Genomic DNA, 17330 nt, shown 5'->3' with positions numbered 1-17330 from the left:
CTGGGGGTGGTGTGTGTGAGATACAGGGTGTCTGGGGGTGGTGTGTGTGAGATACAGGGTGTCTGGGGGTGGTGTGTGTGATACAGGGAGTCTGGGGGTGGTGTGTGAGATACAGGGGGCCTGGGGGTGGTGTGTGAGATACAGGGAGTCTGGGGGTGGTGTGTGAGATACAGGGGGTCTGGGGGTGGTGTGTGTGAGATACAGGGGGTCTGGGGGTGGTGTGTGAGATACAGGGGGTCTGGGGGTGGTGTGTGAGATACAGGGAGTCTGGGGGTGGTGTGTGTGATACAGGGAGTCTGGGGGTGGTGTGTGAGATACAGGGGGTCTGGGGGTGATGTGTGTGAGATACAGGGGGTCTGGGGGTGGTGTGTGAGATACAGGGGGTCTGGGGGTGGTGTGTGTGAGATACAGGGGGTCTGGGGGTGGTGTGTGTGAGATACAGGGTGTCTGGGGGTGGTGTGTGTGAGATACAGGGTGTCTGGGGGTGGTGTGTGTGAGATACAGGGGGTCTGGGGGTGGTGTGTGTGAGATAAAGGGGGTCTGGGGGTGATGTGTGAGATACAGGGGGTCTGGGGGTGGTGTGTGAGATACAGGGGGTCTGGGGGTGATGTGTGTGAGATACAGGGGGTCTGGGGGTGGTGTGTGTGAGATACAGGGGGTCTGGGGGTGGTGTGTGTGAGATACAGGGGGTCTGGGGGTGGTGTGTGTGAGATAAAGGGGGTCTGGGGGTGATGTGTGAGATACAGGGGGTCTGGGGGTGATGTGTGAGATACAGGGGGTCTGGGGGTGATGTGTGTGAGATACAGGGGGTCTGGGGGTGGTGTGTGTGATACAGGGGGTCTGGGGGTGATGTGTGTGAGATACAGGGGTCTGGGGGTGGTGTGTGAGATACAGGGGGTCTGGGGTGGTGTGTGTGAGATACAGGGGGTCTGGGGGTGGTGTGTGAGATACAGGGGGTCTGCGGGTGGTGTGTGAGATACAGGGGGTCTGGGGGTGGTGTGTGAGATACAGGGGGTCTGGGGGTGGTGTGTGTGATACAGGGGTCTGGGGTGGTGTGTGTGATACAGGGGTCTGGGGGTGGTGTGTGAGATACAGAGGGTCTGGGGGTGGTGTGTGTGATACAGGGGGTCTGGGGTTGGTGTGTGAGATACAGGGGGTCTGGGGGTGGTGTGTGAGATACAGGGGGCCTGGGGGTGGTGTGTGTGTGATACAGGGGGTCTGGGGGTGGTGTGTGAGATACAGGGGGTCTGGGGGTGGTGTGTGAGATACAGGGGGTCTGGGGGTGGTGTGTGTGATACAGGGAGTCTGGGGGTGGTGTGTGTGAGATACAGGGGGCCTGGGGGTGGTGTGTGAGATACATGGGGTCTGGGGGTGGTGTGTGAGATACAGGGGGTCTGGGGGTGGTGTGTGAGATACAGGGGGTCTGGGGGTGATGTGTGTGAGATACAGGGGGTCTGGGGATGGTGTGTGTGATACAGGGGGTCTGGGGATGGTGTGTGTGAGATACAGGAGGTCTGGGGGTGGTGTGTGAGATACATGGGGTCTGGGGGTGGTGTGTGAGATACATGGGGTCTGGGGGTGGTGTGTGAGATACAGGGGGTCTGGGGGTGGTGTGTGTGTGAGAGATACAGGGGGTCTGGGGGTGGTGTGTGTGAGATACAGGGATTTGGGGGTGGTGTGTGTGATACAAGGGGTCTGGGGTGATGTGTGTGAGATACAGGGGGCCTGGGGGTGGTGTGTGTGTGATACAGGGGGTCTGGGGGTGGTGTGTGAGATACAGGGGGCCTGGGGGTGGTGTGTGTGTGATACAGGGGTCTGGGGGTGGTGTGTGAGATACAGAGGGTCTGGGGGTGGTGTGTGTGTGTGTGTGATACAGGGGTCTGGGGGTGGTGTGTGAGATACAGGGGGTCTGGGGGTGGTGTGTGAGATACAGGGGGTCTGGGGGTGGTGTGTGAGATACAGGGGGTCTGGGGGTGGTGTGTGAGATACAGGGGGTCTGGGGGTGGTGTGTGAGATACAGGGGGCCTGGGGGTGGTGTGTGAGATACAGGGGGTCTGGGGGTGGTGTGTGAGATACAGGGGGTCTGGGGGTGGTGTGTGAGATACAGGGGGTCTGGGGGTGATGTGTGTGAGATACAGGGGGTCTGGGGATGGTGTGTGTGATACAGGGGGTCTGGGGATGGTGTGTGTGAGATACAGGAGGTCTGGGGGTGGTGTGTGAGATACATGGGGTCTGGGGGTGGTGTGTGAGATACATGGGGTCTGGGGGTGGTGTGTGAGATACAGGGGGTCTGGGGGTGGTGTGTGTGTGAGAGATACAGGGGGTCTGGGGGTGGTGTGTGTGATACAGGGGGTCTGGGGGTGGTGTGTGTGATACAGGGGGTCTGGGGGTGGTGTGTGTGAGATACAGGGGGTCTGGGGGTGGTGTGTGAGATACAGGGGTCTGTGGGTGGTGTGATACAAGGGGTCTGGGGGTGGTGTGTGTGTGAGAGATACAGGGGGTCTGGGGGTGGTGTGTGTGATACAGGGGGTCTGGGGGTGGTGTGTGTGATACAGGGGGTCTGGGGGTGGTGTGTGTGAGATACAGGGGGTCTGGGGGTGGTGTGTGAGATACAGGGGTCTGTGGGTGGTGTGATACAGGGGGTCTGGGGGTGGTGTGTGTGATACAGGGGGTCTGGGGGTGGTGTGTGTGATACAGGGGGTCTGGGGGTGGTGTGTGTGATACAGGGGGTCTGGGGGTGGTGTGTGTGATACAGGGGGGTCTGGGGGTGGTGTGTGAGATACAGAGGGTCTGGGGGTGGTGTGTGTGATACAGGGGGTCTGGGGGTGATGTGTGTGAGATACAGGGGGTCTGGGGGTGGTGTGTGTGATACAGGGGGTCTGGGGGTGGTGTGTGAGATACAGGGGGTCTGGGGGTGGTGTGTGTGATACAGGGGGTCTGGGGGTGGTGTGTGTGAGATAAATGGGGTCTGGGGGTGGTGTGTGAGATACAGGGGGGTCTGGGGTGGTGTATGTGATACAGGGGGTCTGGGGGTGGTGTGTGAGAGAGGGGAGGGTGGTCTTCAGAAGAGGAAGGGGTATAGAGGGCAATTTGGGGATAGGCTCTAGGCTGAGGTGATTGTATAGTTTTTATTTTTATTATTTTTTATTTTATATGCAGTATAAAAAAGGAAGATGTGGTCTAAGTAGTCATGTGGGCGGTCCCACCCAGTGATTGACAGCTATCTGCTTTAAAGGACCATATACAATCTATAGCCTACCACCTAGGAGCTGGTATACCCTGTATTCTAGAGCATTACTTATTTATCTATATACAGTATATAGGAGTCCAGTGTATGGCAGTACCTGTGTTTCCTTCGCTCTGTTCAATAAACTTTATTTATATGCAACTGGAGAATACAAGACAAACCTGAAGACATAAATGAAATTAGGAAAACCTGACACAATGTATAGGATTGTGACGTTTTATAGATGGACGACACAGTGATGACATAACGTACGGGAGGCCTATGCACAGTGTTTATTTACACCGCCGCACACCCTTGTTACAGCGCAGGTCACATGACCCCCATATAAGGCTGCAAACTCCTAGTGACACAGTGACATGTGCTGCACCGCCGGGGGATTGCCTTCTATGAGGAATCACATACACAGTGCCACTTCTACCTCAGTATATAGCAGAGCCGGTTATGTGCAGAGCACTTTCCATCCCACAGCTGCACACAACCCATAACAAAGGGACTGCGGGCAGAACAATGCTCTGCAGCTCCGCACAGCATGTAAGGAAGGGGCTCCATGTGTCCTGCCCACCCCCTTTTCTGTCCCTAACCCTGACTATTGTGTAGCCGGTCCCCCGTTACTAGGCTACGGAGCCCCCTCTATTATAGCATGGGATGGGGATTAATGGGGGTGGGGGAGAAGCTTATAGCAGCAGCGGCGGAGGCTCGGAGCAGCCACTTACCCACCTCAGCCTTTGTTATCCCCGGCCCGGGCTCTCCTGCCCTCCATCCTGCTCCGTCCCTGTGTGTGGCTGCTGTGGACTCCGCACCTGCCAGTGTCAGACACCCAGCGCCCGCCCTGACTGTGCACGATCAATGACAGCCGGACGAGCCTCTTCTATTCTCAGCCCCCAGGGTGACCAATCCCACCGCCCCGCCAGGGACTGCCTGCAAATATCCTCAGCTCAGGTTCCAGACGGCAGCTCCACTACAGCCAGCTGCTCCAGGTCCCAGGAGACAGGGCATGATGGGGGATGTAGTGACGGCCTCCGAGTATGTACCACAATATCGAGCTTAGATACAGGGACGTAAAGTAGTATTCCCATCTCAACCAACGTAGTCAGAGGACTCATCAATACTTTGCAGATACAATCATGTAGTAAACTTCTCCTGATTCCTCCCATTAGTGACAGCTCATTGTCTAGGTAACCGACCACCGCTCTGCTTTAAAAGCAGCGGTGTGGCTGTTATATAGAGCTATACTACGTATATTTTTACATATTATACAGGATATATATCTATATTATACCATATCTATATACATAGTGCCCATACCTATGGGATGAGAGGTGGTACAGTGCAGTGCCCATACCTATGGGATAAGAGAGGTGATACTGTGCAGTGCCCATACCTATGGGATGAGAGGTGGTACTGTGCAGTGCCCATACCTATGGGATGAGAGGTGGTACTGTGCAGTGCCCATACCTATGGGGTAAGAGAGGTGGTACTGTGCAGTGCCCATACCTATGGGATAAGAGAGGTGGTACAGTGCAGTGCCCATACCTATGGGGTAAGAGAGGTGGTACTGTGCAGTGCCCATACCTATGGGATAAGAGAGGTGGTACTGTGCAGTGCCCATACCTATGGGATAAGAGAGGTGGTACTGTGCAGTGCCCATACCTATGGGATAAGAGAGGTGGTACTGTGCAGTGCCCATACCTATGGGGTAAGAGAGGTGATACTGTGCAGTGCCCATACCTATGGGATGAGAGAGGTGGTACTGTGCAGAGCCCATACCTATGGGATGAGAGAGGTGGTACTGTGCAGTGCCCATACCTATGGGATGAGAGAGGTGGTACTGTGCAGTGCCCATACCTATGGGATGAGAGAGGTGGTACTGTGCAGTGCCCATACCTATGGGATGAGAGAGGTGGTACTGTGCAGAGCCCATACCTATGGGATAAGAGAGGTGGTACAGTGCAGTGCCCATACCTATGGGATAAGAGAGGTGGTACTGTGCAGTGCCCATACCTATGGGATAAGAGAGGTGGTACAGTGCAGTGCCCATACCTATGGGATAAGAGAGGTGGTACAGTGCAGTGCCCATACCTATGGGATAAGAGAGGTGGTACTGTGCAGTGCCCATACCTATGGGGTAAGAGAGGTGATACTGTGCAGTGCCCATACCTATGGGATGAGAGAGGTGGTACTGTGCAGAGCCCATACCTATGGGATGAGAGAGGTGGTACTGTGCAGTGCCCATACCTATGGGATGAGAGAGGTGGTACTGTGCAGTGCCCATACCTATGGGATGAGAGAGGTGGTACTGTGCAGTGCCCATACCTATGGGATGAGAGAGGTGGTACTGTGCAGAGCCCATACCTATGGGATGAGAGAGGTGGTACTGTGCAGTGCTCATACCTATGGGATAAGAGAGGTGATACTGTGCAGTGCCCATACCTATGGGATAAGAGAGGTGATACTGTGCAGTGCCCATACCTATGGGATGAGAGGTGATACAGTGCAGTGCCCATACCTATGGGGTAAGAGAGGTGGTACTGTGCAGTGCCCATACCTATGGGATAAGAGAGGTGGTACTGTGCAGTGCCCATACCTATGGGATAAGAGAGGTGGTACAGTGCAGTGCCCATACCTATGGGATAAGAGAGGTGGTACTGTGCAGTGCCCATACCTATGGGGTAAGAGAGGTGATACTGTGCAGTGCCCATACCTATGGGATGAGAGAGGTGGTACTGTGCAGAGCCCATACCTATGGGATGAGAGAGGTGGTACTGTGCAGTGCCCATACCTATGGGATGAGAGAGGTGGTACTGTGCAGTGCCCATACCTATGGGATGAGAGAGGTGGTACTGTGCAGTGCCCATACCTATGGGATGAGAGAGGTGGTACTGTGCAGAGCCCATACCTATGGGATGAGAGAGGTGGTACTGTGCAGTGCCCATACCTATGGGGTAAGAGAGCTGATACAGTGCAGTGCCCATACCTATGGGATGAGAGAGGTGGTACTGTGCAGTGCCCATACCTATGGGATGAGAGAGGTGGTACTGTGCAGTGCCCACACATTGCTGACACAAGCCTATTGTGCCTGGCTACAGACACAGATTTGGCTCCACGTACAACAACAATTGCTGATACTGAGCTACGGAAAATATTCCAGAACTGTTTCCTGTTATTATCTGTGGAGTTACCCGTCAGTGACCACCTGATACACCCCCTCCCCCCCCCCATACCTCACCCACCTTGCCGGACCCCCTACACACCGTCCTGGGGTGTATCCCACCATGGGCCAGAATCCGCCTCACCACCGCAAAGCTGTGACAACCGATAACACCCGATCACTGAGCGAGAGAATCAGGACAAGACCAGACAGGAGAGACAACTACTGACACCAACCTGCACCGCTGCAAATGAGGCGGAACTCAGCTGTGAGCAGTCACTCAGGAATGGCTGAGAAACCTATCATAATAAATACAAATATCATCAGAGGAGGTAGTATTATAGTAGTTATATCCCTGTATATAGGGGGCGGTATTATAGTAGTATATTCCTGTATATAGGAGCAGTATTATAGTAGTATATTCCTGTATATAGGAGCAGTATTATAGTAGGTATATTCCTGTATATAGGAGCAGTATTATAGTAGTTATATTCCTGTATATAGGGGCAGTATTATAGTAGTTATATCCCTGTATATAGGAGCAGTATTATAGTAGTTATATTCCTGTATATAGGAGCAGTATTATAGTAGTATATTCCTGTATATAGGAGCAGTATTATAGTAGTTATATTCCTGTATATAGGGGGCAGTATTATAGTAGGTATATTCCTGTATATAGGAGCAGTATTATAGTAGTTATATCCCTGTATATAGGGGGCAGTATTATAGTAGTTATATTCCTGTATATAGGGGGCGGTATTATAGTAGTATATTCCTGTATATAGGAGCAGTATTATAGTAGTTATATTCCTGTATATAGGGGGCGGTATTATAGTAGTATATTCCTGTATATAGGAGCAGTATTATAGTAGTATATTCCTGTATATAGGAGCAGTATTATAGTAGGTATATTCCTGTATATAGGAGCAGTATTATAGTAGTTATATTCCTGTATATAGGGGCAGTATTATAGTAGTTATATCCCTGTATATAGGAGCAGTATTATAGTAGTTATATTCCTGTATATAGGAGCAGTATTATAGTAGTATATTCCTGTATATAGGAGCAGTATTATAGTAGTTATATTCCTGTATATAGGGGGCAGTATTATAGTAGGTATATTCCTGTATATAGGAGCAGTATTATAGTAGTTATATCCCTGTATATAGGGGGCAGTATTATAGTAGTTATATCCCTGTATATAGGGGGCAGTATTATAGTAGTTATATCCCTGTATATAGGGAGCAGTATTATAGTAGTTATATTCCTGTATATAGGGGGCGGTATTTTAGTAGTTATATCCCTGTATATAGGGTGCAGTATTATAGTAGTTATATCCCTGTATATAGGGGGTGGTATTATAGTAGTTATATTCCTGTATATAGGGGGCAGTATTATAGTAGTTATATTCCTGTATATAGGGGGCAGTATTATAGTAGTTATATTCCTGTATATAGGGGGCAGTATTATAGTAGTATATTCCTGTATATAGGGGGCAGTATTAGAGTAGTTATATTCCTGTATATAGGAGCAGTATTAGAGTAGTTATATTCTTGTATATATGGGCAGTATGTTAGTCATCATATTCTTCTATATAGAGGGCAGTATAGAGTGACACTAATCAAAATATAAATGTTATTTTTGCACTTTCCTCTGCTGATACATAGGGACTCTGGCTGCGGATTGCTTTCTCTGCCGCACCCCTACATAAGCAGTTTAGCCTTCGTACTGTGGCAGTGATAATGTATTGGGATAATAGTCGGCATTTCGCCAGGATGAATCAGACACATCTTACCAAATGAAGCCGAGGAGCTCTGACTTCTTGCCAATGTAAGTAAATATAGCATCTTTAGTTCCTCGGTTCTGTCTCTCTTACTTGCTCCTTAGCAGATGACTACACACTGTCGGCATTTACGGCTTCTAACAATGAAGCATTTTACAGCCTGTTACTAAGGAGCAACTAAAAGAATGTTAAATGGCGGGTGATGAAACCTCAGGAGGGTGGAGCAATGTTCCTCTATGTGGAGCAGAACATTCTCATCAGACATTGCTCAGATCATAAACCTAACGTCATCTGTATACTATGGTATATAACCACTCCACAGCCAGGATAACTACACAGATAGGAGGCTCTTTTAGTCTGTCTTAGCACATGTATATGCAGAGGTGCCCAGTCATGAAGACCCTGCCAAGGACTATACTGGGGTTTTGGGGGAGGAGACCATAGATTCGTAATAATCTATGGTCAATGTGCAGAGGCTGAAGCCATCACTGCCAGGTCTGAGGTGCGCTGAGGACATCTGCTGGACAATCTCAGGAAGGGTCCTGCTAGACAAAGCAGTTTTCATGTTCTTCGATCCCTAAACGGGCGCTTATAAGAACAATCAGAAATTGCTCACCTCAATACATGAAACGTTAGGCGGTGTTAACCATCGATATATATATTTTTTACACACCCCAAACTTTCTTATGAAGTAAACTCCCCAGTGAACAACGTGCACATACACTGAGAGACTAGCCAACGATCAGTCTAAAAAAATCTAAAAAGATGCGATCAGCGACTGCTCGTTTGTCATTCGGTCGTTGCCTGCATAGACACCGAAAGATTATCACGTTAATTTGAACGATATAATGATTTATCCCACAATCTTTCTAAGTAACAGTGTCCTAAGGAAAAAATGAATTCTGCTCCTACTTTATAGGCGATCCAGACCAATGACATGGAAGATGATTCTTCCATATTTTACAGGTTACCATGAATTATACAGTTTGCCCCATTCATTCTGCAGTCTTCACTTCATCAATTATTCTCAGACCCCCTGATATACAGTTTGCAGCAGCTCCTGGGGTCAGATTCTTATCATGTGGGAGCATCCTCCCTGTAGTACATGCTGCATGTGAGGTATGTGAGCTGCCCTCCATGTATACACTCCTCTTTATCTCTATCCTGTTTGAGCTGTCTTCTATGTATACACTCCTCTTTATCTGCAGCCTGTGTGAGCTGCTCTCCATGTATACACTCCTCCCTATCTCCAGCCTGTGAGCTGCCCTCCATGTATACTCTCCTCCCTATCTCCAGCCTGTGTGAGCTGCCCTCCATGTATACTCTCCTCCCTATCTCCAGCCTGTGAGCTGCCCTCCATGTATACTCTCCTCCCTATCTCCAGCCTGTGTGAGCTGCCCTCCATGTATACACTCCTCTTTATCTCCAGCCTGTGTGAGCTGCCCTCCATGTATACACTCCTCTTTATCTCCAGCCTGTGTGAGCTGCCCTCCATGTATACACTCCTCTTTATCTCCAGCCTGTGTGAGCTGCCCTCCATGTATACACTCCTCTTTATCTCTATCCTGTTTGAGCTGTCTTCTATGTATGCACTTTTCCCTATCTCCAGCCTGTGTGAGCTGCCCTCCATGTATACACTCCTCTCTATCTCCATTCTTTGTAAGCTGCCCTCCATGTATGCTCTCCTTCCTATCTCCAGCCTGTGTGAGCTGCCCTCCATGTATACTCTCCTCCCTATCTGCAGCCTGTGTGAGCTGCCCTCCATGTATACACTCCTCTTTATCACCAGCCTGTGTGAGCTGCCCTCCATGTATACTCTCCTCCCTATCTCTATCCTGTCTGAGCTGTCTTCTATGTATGCTCTTTTCCCTATCTCCATCCTGTGTGAGCTGCCCTCCATGTATACTCTCCTCCCTATCTCCATCCTGTGTGAGCTGCTCTCCATGTATACTCTCCTCCCTATCTCCATCCTGTGTGAGCTGCCCTCCATGTATACTCTCCTCCCTATCTCCATCCTGTGTGAGCTGCTCTCCATGTATACTCTCCTCCCTATCTCCATCCTGTGTGAGCTGCCCTCCATGTATACCCTCCTCCCTATCTCCATCCTGTGTGAGCTGCCCACCATGTATACTCTCCTCCCTATCTCCATCCTGTGTGAGCTGCCCACCATGTATACTCTCCTCCCTATCTCCATCCTGTGTGAGCTGCCCTCCATGTATACTCTCCTCCCTATCTCCATCCTGTGTGAGCTGCCCTCCATGTATACTCTCCTTCCTATCTCCATACTGTGTGAGCTGCCCTCTATGTATGCTCCCCTCCCTATCTCCAGCCTGTGTGAGACGCTCTCCTCCCTATCTCTATCCTGTGCGAGCTGTCCTCTATATATGCTCTCCTCCCTATCTCCATCCTGTGCGGTTGTGTAGCGGGGTGCGGTTGTGTAGGAAGGTGTTGGATGAAAATAAACGGCAGTGTAGGGGGTGAGGGGGTCCGTCAGTGTAGGGGGGTGTAGTGGTGTGTGAGGGGGTCCGGCAGTGTAGGGGGTGAGGGGGTCCGTCAGTGTAGGGGGGTGTAGTGGTGTGTGAGGGGGTCCGGCAGTGTAGGGGTGAGGGGGTGCAGTAGTGCAGGGGGCTGTAGTGGTGGGTGAGGGGGTTTGGCAGTGTAGTGGTGTGTGAGGGGTCCGGCAGTGTAGGGGGGGGGGGGCGTAGTGGTGTGTGAGGGGTCCGGCAGTGTAGGGGGGGGGGGCCGAGTGGTGTGTGAGGGGTCCGGCAGTGTAGGGGGGGGGGGCGTAGTGGTGTGTGAGGGGGTCCGGCAGTGTGGGGGGGTGTAGTGGTGTGTGAGGGGGTCCGGCAGTGTAGTGGTGTGTAAAGGGATCCGGCAGTGTAGTGGTGTGTGAGGGGGTCCGGCAGTGTGGGGGGGTGTAGTGGTGTGTATGGGGGTTTGGCAGTGTGGGGGGCTGTAGTGCTGTGTGAGGGGGTCCGGCAGTGTGGGGGGGTGTAGTGCTGTGTGAGGGGGGCCGGCAGTGTAGTGGTGTATGAGGTGGTCCGGCAGTGTAGGGGGGTGTAGTGCTGTGTGAGGGGGGCCGGCAGTGTAGTGGTGTGTAAGGGGGGCCGGCAGTGTAGTGGTGTGTGAGGTGGTCCGGCAGTGTAGGGGGGTGTAGTGGTGTGTGAGGGGGTCCGGCAGTGTAGTGGGGTGTAGTGCTGTGTGAGGGGGGGCGGCAGTGTAGTGGTGTGTGAGGGGGTCCGGCAGTGTAGGGGGGTGTAGTGGTGTGTGAGGGGGTCCGGCAGTTTAGGGGGGGGGGGGCGTAGTGGTGTGTGAGGGGTCCGGCAGTGTAGGGGGGTGTAGTGGTGTGTGAGGGGGTCCGGCAGTGTAGGGGTGTGTAGTGCTGTGTGAGGGGGGCCGGCAGTGTAGTGGTGTGTGAGGGGGTCCGGCAGTGTAGGGGGGTGTAGTGGTGTGTGAGGGGGTCCGGCAGTGTAGGGGGGGGGGGCGTAGTGGTGTGTGAGGGGTCCGGCAGTGTAGGGGGGGTGTAGTGGTGTGTGAGGGGGTCCGGCAGTGTAGTGGTGTGTGAGGGGGTCCGGCAGTGTAGGGGGGTGTAGTGCTGTGTGAGGAGGTCCGGCAGTATAGTGGGGTGTAGTGCTGTGTGAGGGGGTACGACAGTGTAGTGGTGTGTGAGGGGGTACGGCAGTGTAGGGGGGTGTAGTGCTGTGAGGGGGTCCAGCAGTGTAGGGGGGTGTAGTGGTGTGTGAGGGAGTCCGGCAGTGTAGTGGTGTGTGAGGGGGTCCGGCAGTGTAGTGCTGTGTGAGGGGGTCCGGCAGTGTAGGGGGGTGTAGTGCTGTGTGAGGGGGTCCGGCAGTGTAGGGGGGTGTAGTGCTGTGTGAGGGGGTCCGGCAGTGTAGGGGGGTGTAGTGCTGTGTGAGGGGGTGCGGCAGTGTAGGGGGGTGTAGTGGTGTGTGAGGGGGTGCGGCAGTGTAGGGGGGTGTAGTGCTGTGTGAGGGGGTCCGGCAGTGTAGTGCTGTGTGAGTGGGTGCGGCAGTGTAGGGGGGTGTAGTGCTGTGTGAGGGGGTCCGGCAGTGTAGGGGGGTGTAGTGGTGTGTGAGGGGGTCCGGCAGTGTAGGGGGGGGGGGGGGGGCGTAGTGGTGTGTGAGGGGTCCGGCAGTGTAGGGGGGGGTGTAGTGGTGTGTGAGGGGTCCGGCAGTGTAGGGGGGTGTAGTGCTGTGTGAGGGGGGTGCGGCAGTGTAGGGGGGTGTAGTGCTGTGTGAGGGGGTGCGGCAGTGTAGGGGGGTGTAGTGCTGTGTGAGGGGGTCCGGCAGTGTAGGGGGGTGTAGTGGTGTGTGAGGGGGTCCGGCAGTGTAGGGGGGGGGGCCGAGTGGTGTGTGAGGGGTCCGGCAGTGTAGGGGGGTGTAGTGGTGTGTGAGGGGTCCGGCAGTGTAGGGGGGGGTGTAGTGGTGTGTGAGGGGGTCCGGCAGTGTAGGGGGGTGTGAGGGGGGCCGGCAGTGTAGTGGTGTGTGAGGGGGTCCGGCAGTGTAGTGGTGTGTGAGGGGGTGCGGCAGTGTAGGGGGGTGTAGTGGTGTGTGAGGGGGTGCGGCAGTGTAGGGGGGTGTAGTGGTGTGTGAGGGGGTGCGGCAGTGTAGGGGGGTGTAGTGGTGTGTGAGGGGGTGCGGCAGTGTAGGGGGGTGTAGTGGTGTGTGAGGGGGTGCGGCAGTGTAGGGGGGTGTAGTGGTGTGTGAGGGGGTCCGGCAGTGTAGGGGGGTGTAGTGGTGTGTGAGGGAGTCCGGCAGTGTAGGGGGGTGTAGTGCTGTGTGAGGGGGTGCGGCAGTGTAGGGGGGTGTAGTGGTGTGAGGGAGTCCGGCAGTGTAGTGGTGTGTGAGGGGGTCCGGCAGTGTAGGGGGGTGTACTGGTGTGTGAGGGAGTCCGGCTGTGTAGTGGTGTGTGAGGGGGTCCGGCAGTGTAGGGGGGTGTACTGGTGTGTGAGGGAGTCCGGCTGTGTAGTGGTGTGTGAGGGGGTCCGGCAGTGTAGGGGGGTGTAGTGGTGTGTGAGGGGGTCCGGCAGTGTAGGGGGGTGTAGTGGTGTGTGAGGGAGTCCGGCAGTGTAGTGGTGTGTGAGGGGGTCCGGCAGTGTAGGGGGGTGTAGTGGTGTGTGAGGGAGTCCGGCAGTGTAGTGGTGTGTGAGGGGGTCCGGCAGTGTAGTGGTGTGTGAGGGAGTCCGGCAGTGTAGGGGGGTGTAGTGGTGTGTGAGGGGGTCCGGCAGTGTAGGGGGGTGTAGTGGTGTGTGAGGGGGGTGCGGCAGTGTAGGGGGGTGTAGTGCTGTGTGAGGGGGTGCGGCAGTGTAGGGGGGTGTAGTGGTGTGTGAGGGGGTGCGGCAGTGTAGGGGGGTGTAGTGGTGTGTGAGGGGGTCCGGCAGTGTAGTGCTGTGTGAGGGGGTCCGGCAGTGTAGTGGTGTGTGAGGGAGTCCGGCAGTGTAGGGGGGTGTAGTGCTGTGAGGGGGTCCAGCAGTGTAGGGGTGTGTAGTGGTGTGTGAGGGGGTGCGGCAGTGTAGGGGGGTGTAGTGGTGTGTGAGGGGGTCCGGCAGTGTAGGGGGGTGTAGTGCTGTGAGGGGGTCCAGCAGTGTAGGGGTGTGTAGTGGTGTGTGAGGGGGTGCGGCAGTGTAGGGGGGTGTAGTGCTGTGTGAGGGGGTGCGGCAGTGTAGGGGGGTGTAGTGGTGTGTGAGGGGGTGCGGCAGTGTAGGGGGGTGTAGTGCTGTGTGAGGGGGTCCGGCAGTGTAGGGGGGTGTGAGGGGGTCCGGCAGTGTAGGGGGGTGTAGTGGTGTGTGAGGGGGTCAGGCAGTGTAGTGGTGTGTGAGGGGGTCCGGCAGTGTAGGGGGGTGTAGTGGTGTGTGAGGGGGTGCGGCAGTGTAGGGGGGTGTAGTGGTGTGTGAGGGGGTCCGGCAGTGTAGGGGGGTGTAGTGGTGTGTGAGGGGGTGCGGCAGTGTAGGGGGGTGTAGTGGTGTGTGAGGGGGTCCGGCAGTGTAGGGGGGTGTAGTGGTGTGTGAGGGAGTCCGGCAGTGTAGTGGTGTGTGAGGGGGGCCGGCAGTGTAGGGGGGTGTAGTGCTGTGTGAGGGGGTCCGGCAGTGTAGGGGGGTGTGAGGGGGTCCGGCAGTGTAGGGGGGTGTAGTGGTGTGTGAGGGGGTCCGGCAGTGTAGTGGTGTGTGAGGGGGTCCGGCAGTGTAGGGGGGTGTAGTGGTGTGTGAGGGGGTGCGGCAGTGTAGGGGGGTGTAGTGGTGTGTGAGGGGGTCCGGCAGTGTAGGGGGGTGTAGTGGTGTGTGAGGGGGTGCGGCAGTGTAGGGGGGTGTAGTGGTGTGTGAGGGGGTCCGGCAGTGTAGGGGGGTGTAGTGGTGTGTGAGGGGGTCCGGCAGTGTAGGGGGGTGTGAGGGGGTCCGGCAGTGTAGGGGGGTGTAGTGGTGTGTGAGGGGGTCCGGCAGTGTAGTGGTGTGTGAGGGGGTCCGGCAGTGTAGTGGTGTGTGAGGGGGTGCGGCAGTGTAGGGGGGTGTAGTGGTGTGTGAGGGGGTCCGGCAGTGTAGGGGGGTGTAGTGGTGTGTGAGGGGGTCCGGCAGTGTAGGGGGGTGTAGTGGTGTGTGAGGGGGTCCGGCAGTGTAGGGGGGTGTAGTGGTGTGTGAGGGGGTCCGGCAGTGTAGGGGGGTGTAGTGGTGTGTGAGGGGGTCCGGCAGTGTAGGGGGGTGTAGTGGTGTGTGAGGGGGTCCGGCAGTGTAGTGCTGTGTGAGGGGGTGCGGCAGTGTAGGGGGGTGTAGTGGTGTGTGAGGGGGTGCGGCAGTGTAGTGGTGTGTGAGGGGGTGCGGCAGTGTAGGGGGGTGTAGTGGTGTGTGAGGGGGTGCGGCAGTGTAGTGGTGTGTGAGGGGGTGCGGCAGTGTAGGGGGGTGTAGTGGTGTGTGAGGGGGTGCGGCAGTGTAGGGGGGTGTAGTGGTGTGTGAGGGGGTGCGGCAGTGTAGGGGGGTGTAGTGGTGTGTGAGGGGGTGCGGCAGTGTAGGGGGGTGTGAGGGGGTCCGGCAGTGTAGTGGTGTGTGAGGGGGTGCGGCAGTGTAGTGGTGTGTGAGGGGGTCCGGCAGTGTAGGGGAGTGTAGTGCTGTGTGAGGGAGTCCGGCTGTGTAGTGGTGTGTGAGGGGGTCCGGTAGTGTAGGGGGGTGTAGTGGTGTGTGAGGGGGTCCGGCAGTGTAGTGGTGTGTGAGGGGGTCCGGCAGTGTAGGGGGGTGTAGTGGTGTGTGAGGGGGTCCGGCAGTGTAGTGGTGTGTGAGGGGGTCCGGCAGTGTAGTGGTGTGTGAGGGGGTCCGGCAGTGTAGTGGTGTGTGAGGGGGTGCGGCAGTGTAGGGGGGTGTAGTGCTGTGTGAGGGGGTGCGGCAGTGTAGGGGGGTGTAGTGGTGTGTGAGGGGGTCCGGCAGTGTAGTGGTGTGTGAGGGGGTCCGGCAGTGTAGGGGGGTGTAGTGGTGTGTGAGGGGGTGCGGCAGTGTAGGGGGGTGTAGTGGTGTGTGAGGGGGTCCGGCAGTGTAGGGGGGTGTAGTGGTGTGTGAGGGGGTGCGGCAGTGTAGGGGGGTGTAGTGGTGTGTGAGGGGGTCCGGCAGTGTAGGGGGGTGTAGTGGTGTGTGAGGGAGTCCGGCAGTGTAGGGGGGTGTGAGGGGGTCCGGCAGTGTAGGGGGGTGTAGTGGTGTGTGAGGGGGTCCGGCAGTGTAGTGGTGTGTGAGGGGGTCCGGCAGTGTAGGGGGGTGTAGTGGTGTGTGAGGGGGTGCGGCAGTGTAGGGGGGTGTAGTGGTGTGTGAGGGGGTCCGGCAGTGTAGGGGGGTGTAGTGGTGTGTGAGGGGGTGCGGCAGTGTAGGGGGGTGTAGTGGTGTGTGAGGGGGTCCGGCAGTGTAGGGGGGTGTAGTGGTGTGTGAGGGGGTCCGGCAGTGTAGGGGGGTGTGAGGGGGTCCGGCAGTGTAGGGGGGTGTAGTGGTGTGTGAGGGGGTCCGGCAGTGTAGTGGTGTGTGAGGGGGTCCGGCAGTGTAGTGGTGTGTGAGGGGGTGCGGCAGTGTAGGGGGGTGTAGTGGTGTGTGAGGGGGTCCGGCAGTGTAGGGGGGTGTAGTGGTGTGTGAGGGGGTCCGGCAGTGTAGGGGGGTGTAGTGGTGTGTGAGGGGGTCCGGCAGTGTAGGGGGGTGTAGTGGTGTGTGAGGGGGTCCGGCAGTGTAGGGGGGTGTAGTGGTGTGTGAGGGGGTCCGGCAGTGTAGGGGGGTGTAGTGGTGTGTGAGGGGGTCCGGCAGTGTAGTGCTGTGTGAGGGGGTGCGGCAGTGTAGGGGGGTGTAGTGGTGTGTGAGGGGGTGCGGCAGTGTAGTGGTGTGTGAGGGGGTGCGGCAGTGTAGTGGTGTGTGAGGGGGTGCGGCAGTGTAGTGGTGTGTGAGGGGGTGCGGCAGTGTAGGGGGGTGTAGTGGTGTGTGAGGGGGTGCGGCAGTGTAGGGGGGTGTAGTGGTGTGTGAGGGGGTGCGGCAGTGTAGGGGGGTGTAGTGGTGTGTGAGGGGGTGCGGCAGTGTAGGGGGGTGTAGTGGTGTGTGAGGGGGTGCGGCAGTGTAGGGGGGTGTGAGGGGGTCCGGCAGTGTAGTGGTGTGTGAGGGGGTGCGGCAGTGTAGTGGTGTGTGAGGGGGTCCGGCAGTGTAGTGGTGTGTGAGGGGGTCCGGTAGTGTAGGGGGGTGTAGTGGTGTGTGAGGGGGTCCGGCAGTGTAGTGGTGTGTGAGGGGGTCCGGCAGTGTAGGGGGGTGTAGTGGTGTGTGAGGGGGTCCGGCAGTGTAGTGGTGTGTGAGGGGGTCCGGCAGTGTAGTGGTGTGTGAGGGGGTGCGGCAGTGTAGGGGGGTGTAGTGCTGTGTGAGGGGGTCTGGCAGTGTAGTGGTGTGTGAGGGGGTCCGGCAGTGTAGGGGGGTATAGTGCTGTGTGAGGGGGTGCGGCAGTGTAGGGGGGTGTAGTGCTGTGTGAGGGGGTCCGGCAGTGTAGTGGTGTGTGAGGGAGTCCGGCAGTGTAGGGAATGAGGGGGTTCGGCCAGCTGGTAAGGGGCTCTGTAATACAATGAACCTGTCTGGTCACGTGACCGCGCTCCTCCCGCCTCCAGGGGTCGCTGTGAGGTAACCATACACGGCCCCGGCTTGT

General features: G+C 56.2%; 1 protein-coding gene across 9 annotated transcripts in view; it reads right to left on the bottom strand.

Annotated features, from left to right (window-relative positions):
• Positions 1-17328, bottom strand: part of ARHGEF10L (Rho guanine nucleotide exchange factor 10 like) — a 91182-nt gene extending 73854 nt beyond the window's left edge. For 3 of the 9 annotated variants that reach the window (XM_069948610.1, XM_069948616.1, XM_069948620.1), the window contains exon 1: positions 17256-17328. In XM_069948610.1, coding sequence (XP_069804711.1) covers positions 17256-17313 — 58 coding nt within the window. In that variant the 5' untranslated portion in view covers positions 17314-17328. Of the gene's footprint in view, positions 1-3960; positions 4094-6477; positions 6591-6631; positions 6695-17255 lie in introns of those variants that run through there. The other 6 variants (XM_069948614.1, XM_069948615.1, XM_069948611.1 and 3 more) reach the window with 6 other exon arrangements.
• Between the last annotated feature and the right edge of the window lie 2 nt (positions 17329-17330).

The sequence above is a fragment of the Dendropsophus ebraccatus genome, chromosome 12 (assembly GCF_027789765.1).
Source record: "Dendropsophus ebraccatus isolate aDenEbr1 chromosome 12, aDenEbr1.pat, whole genome shotgun sequence".
Lineage (NCBI taxonomy): Eukaryota > Metazoa > Chordata > Amphibia > Anura > Hylidae > Dendropsophus > Dendropsophus ebraccatus.
This window is presented reverse-complemented; position numbering and strand designations above follow the sequence as displayed.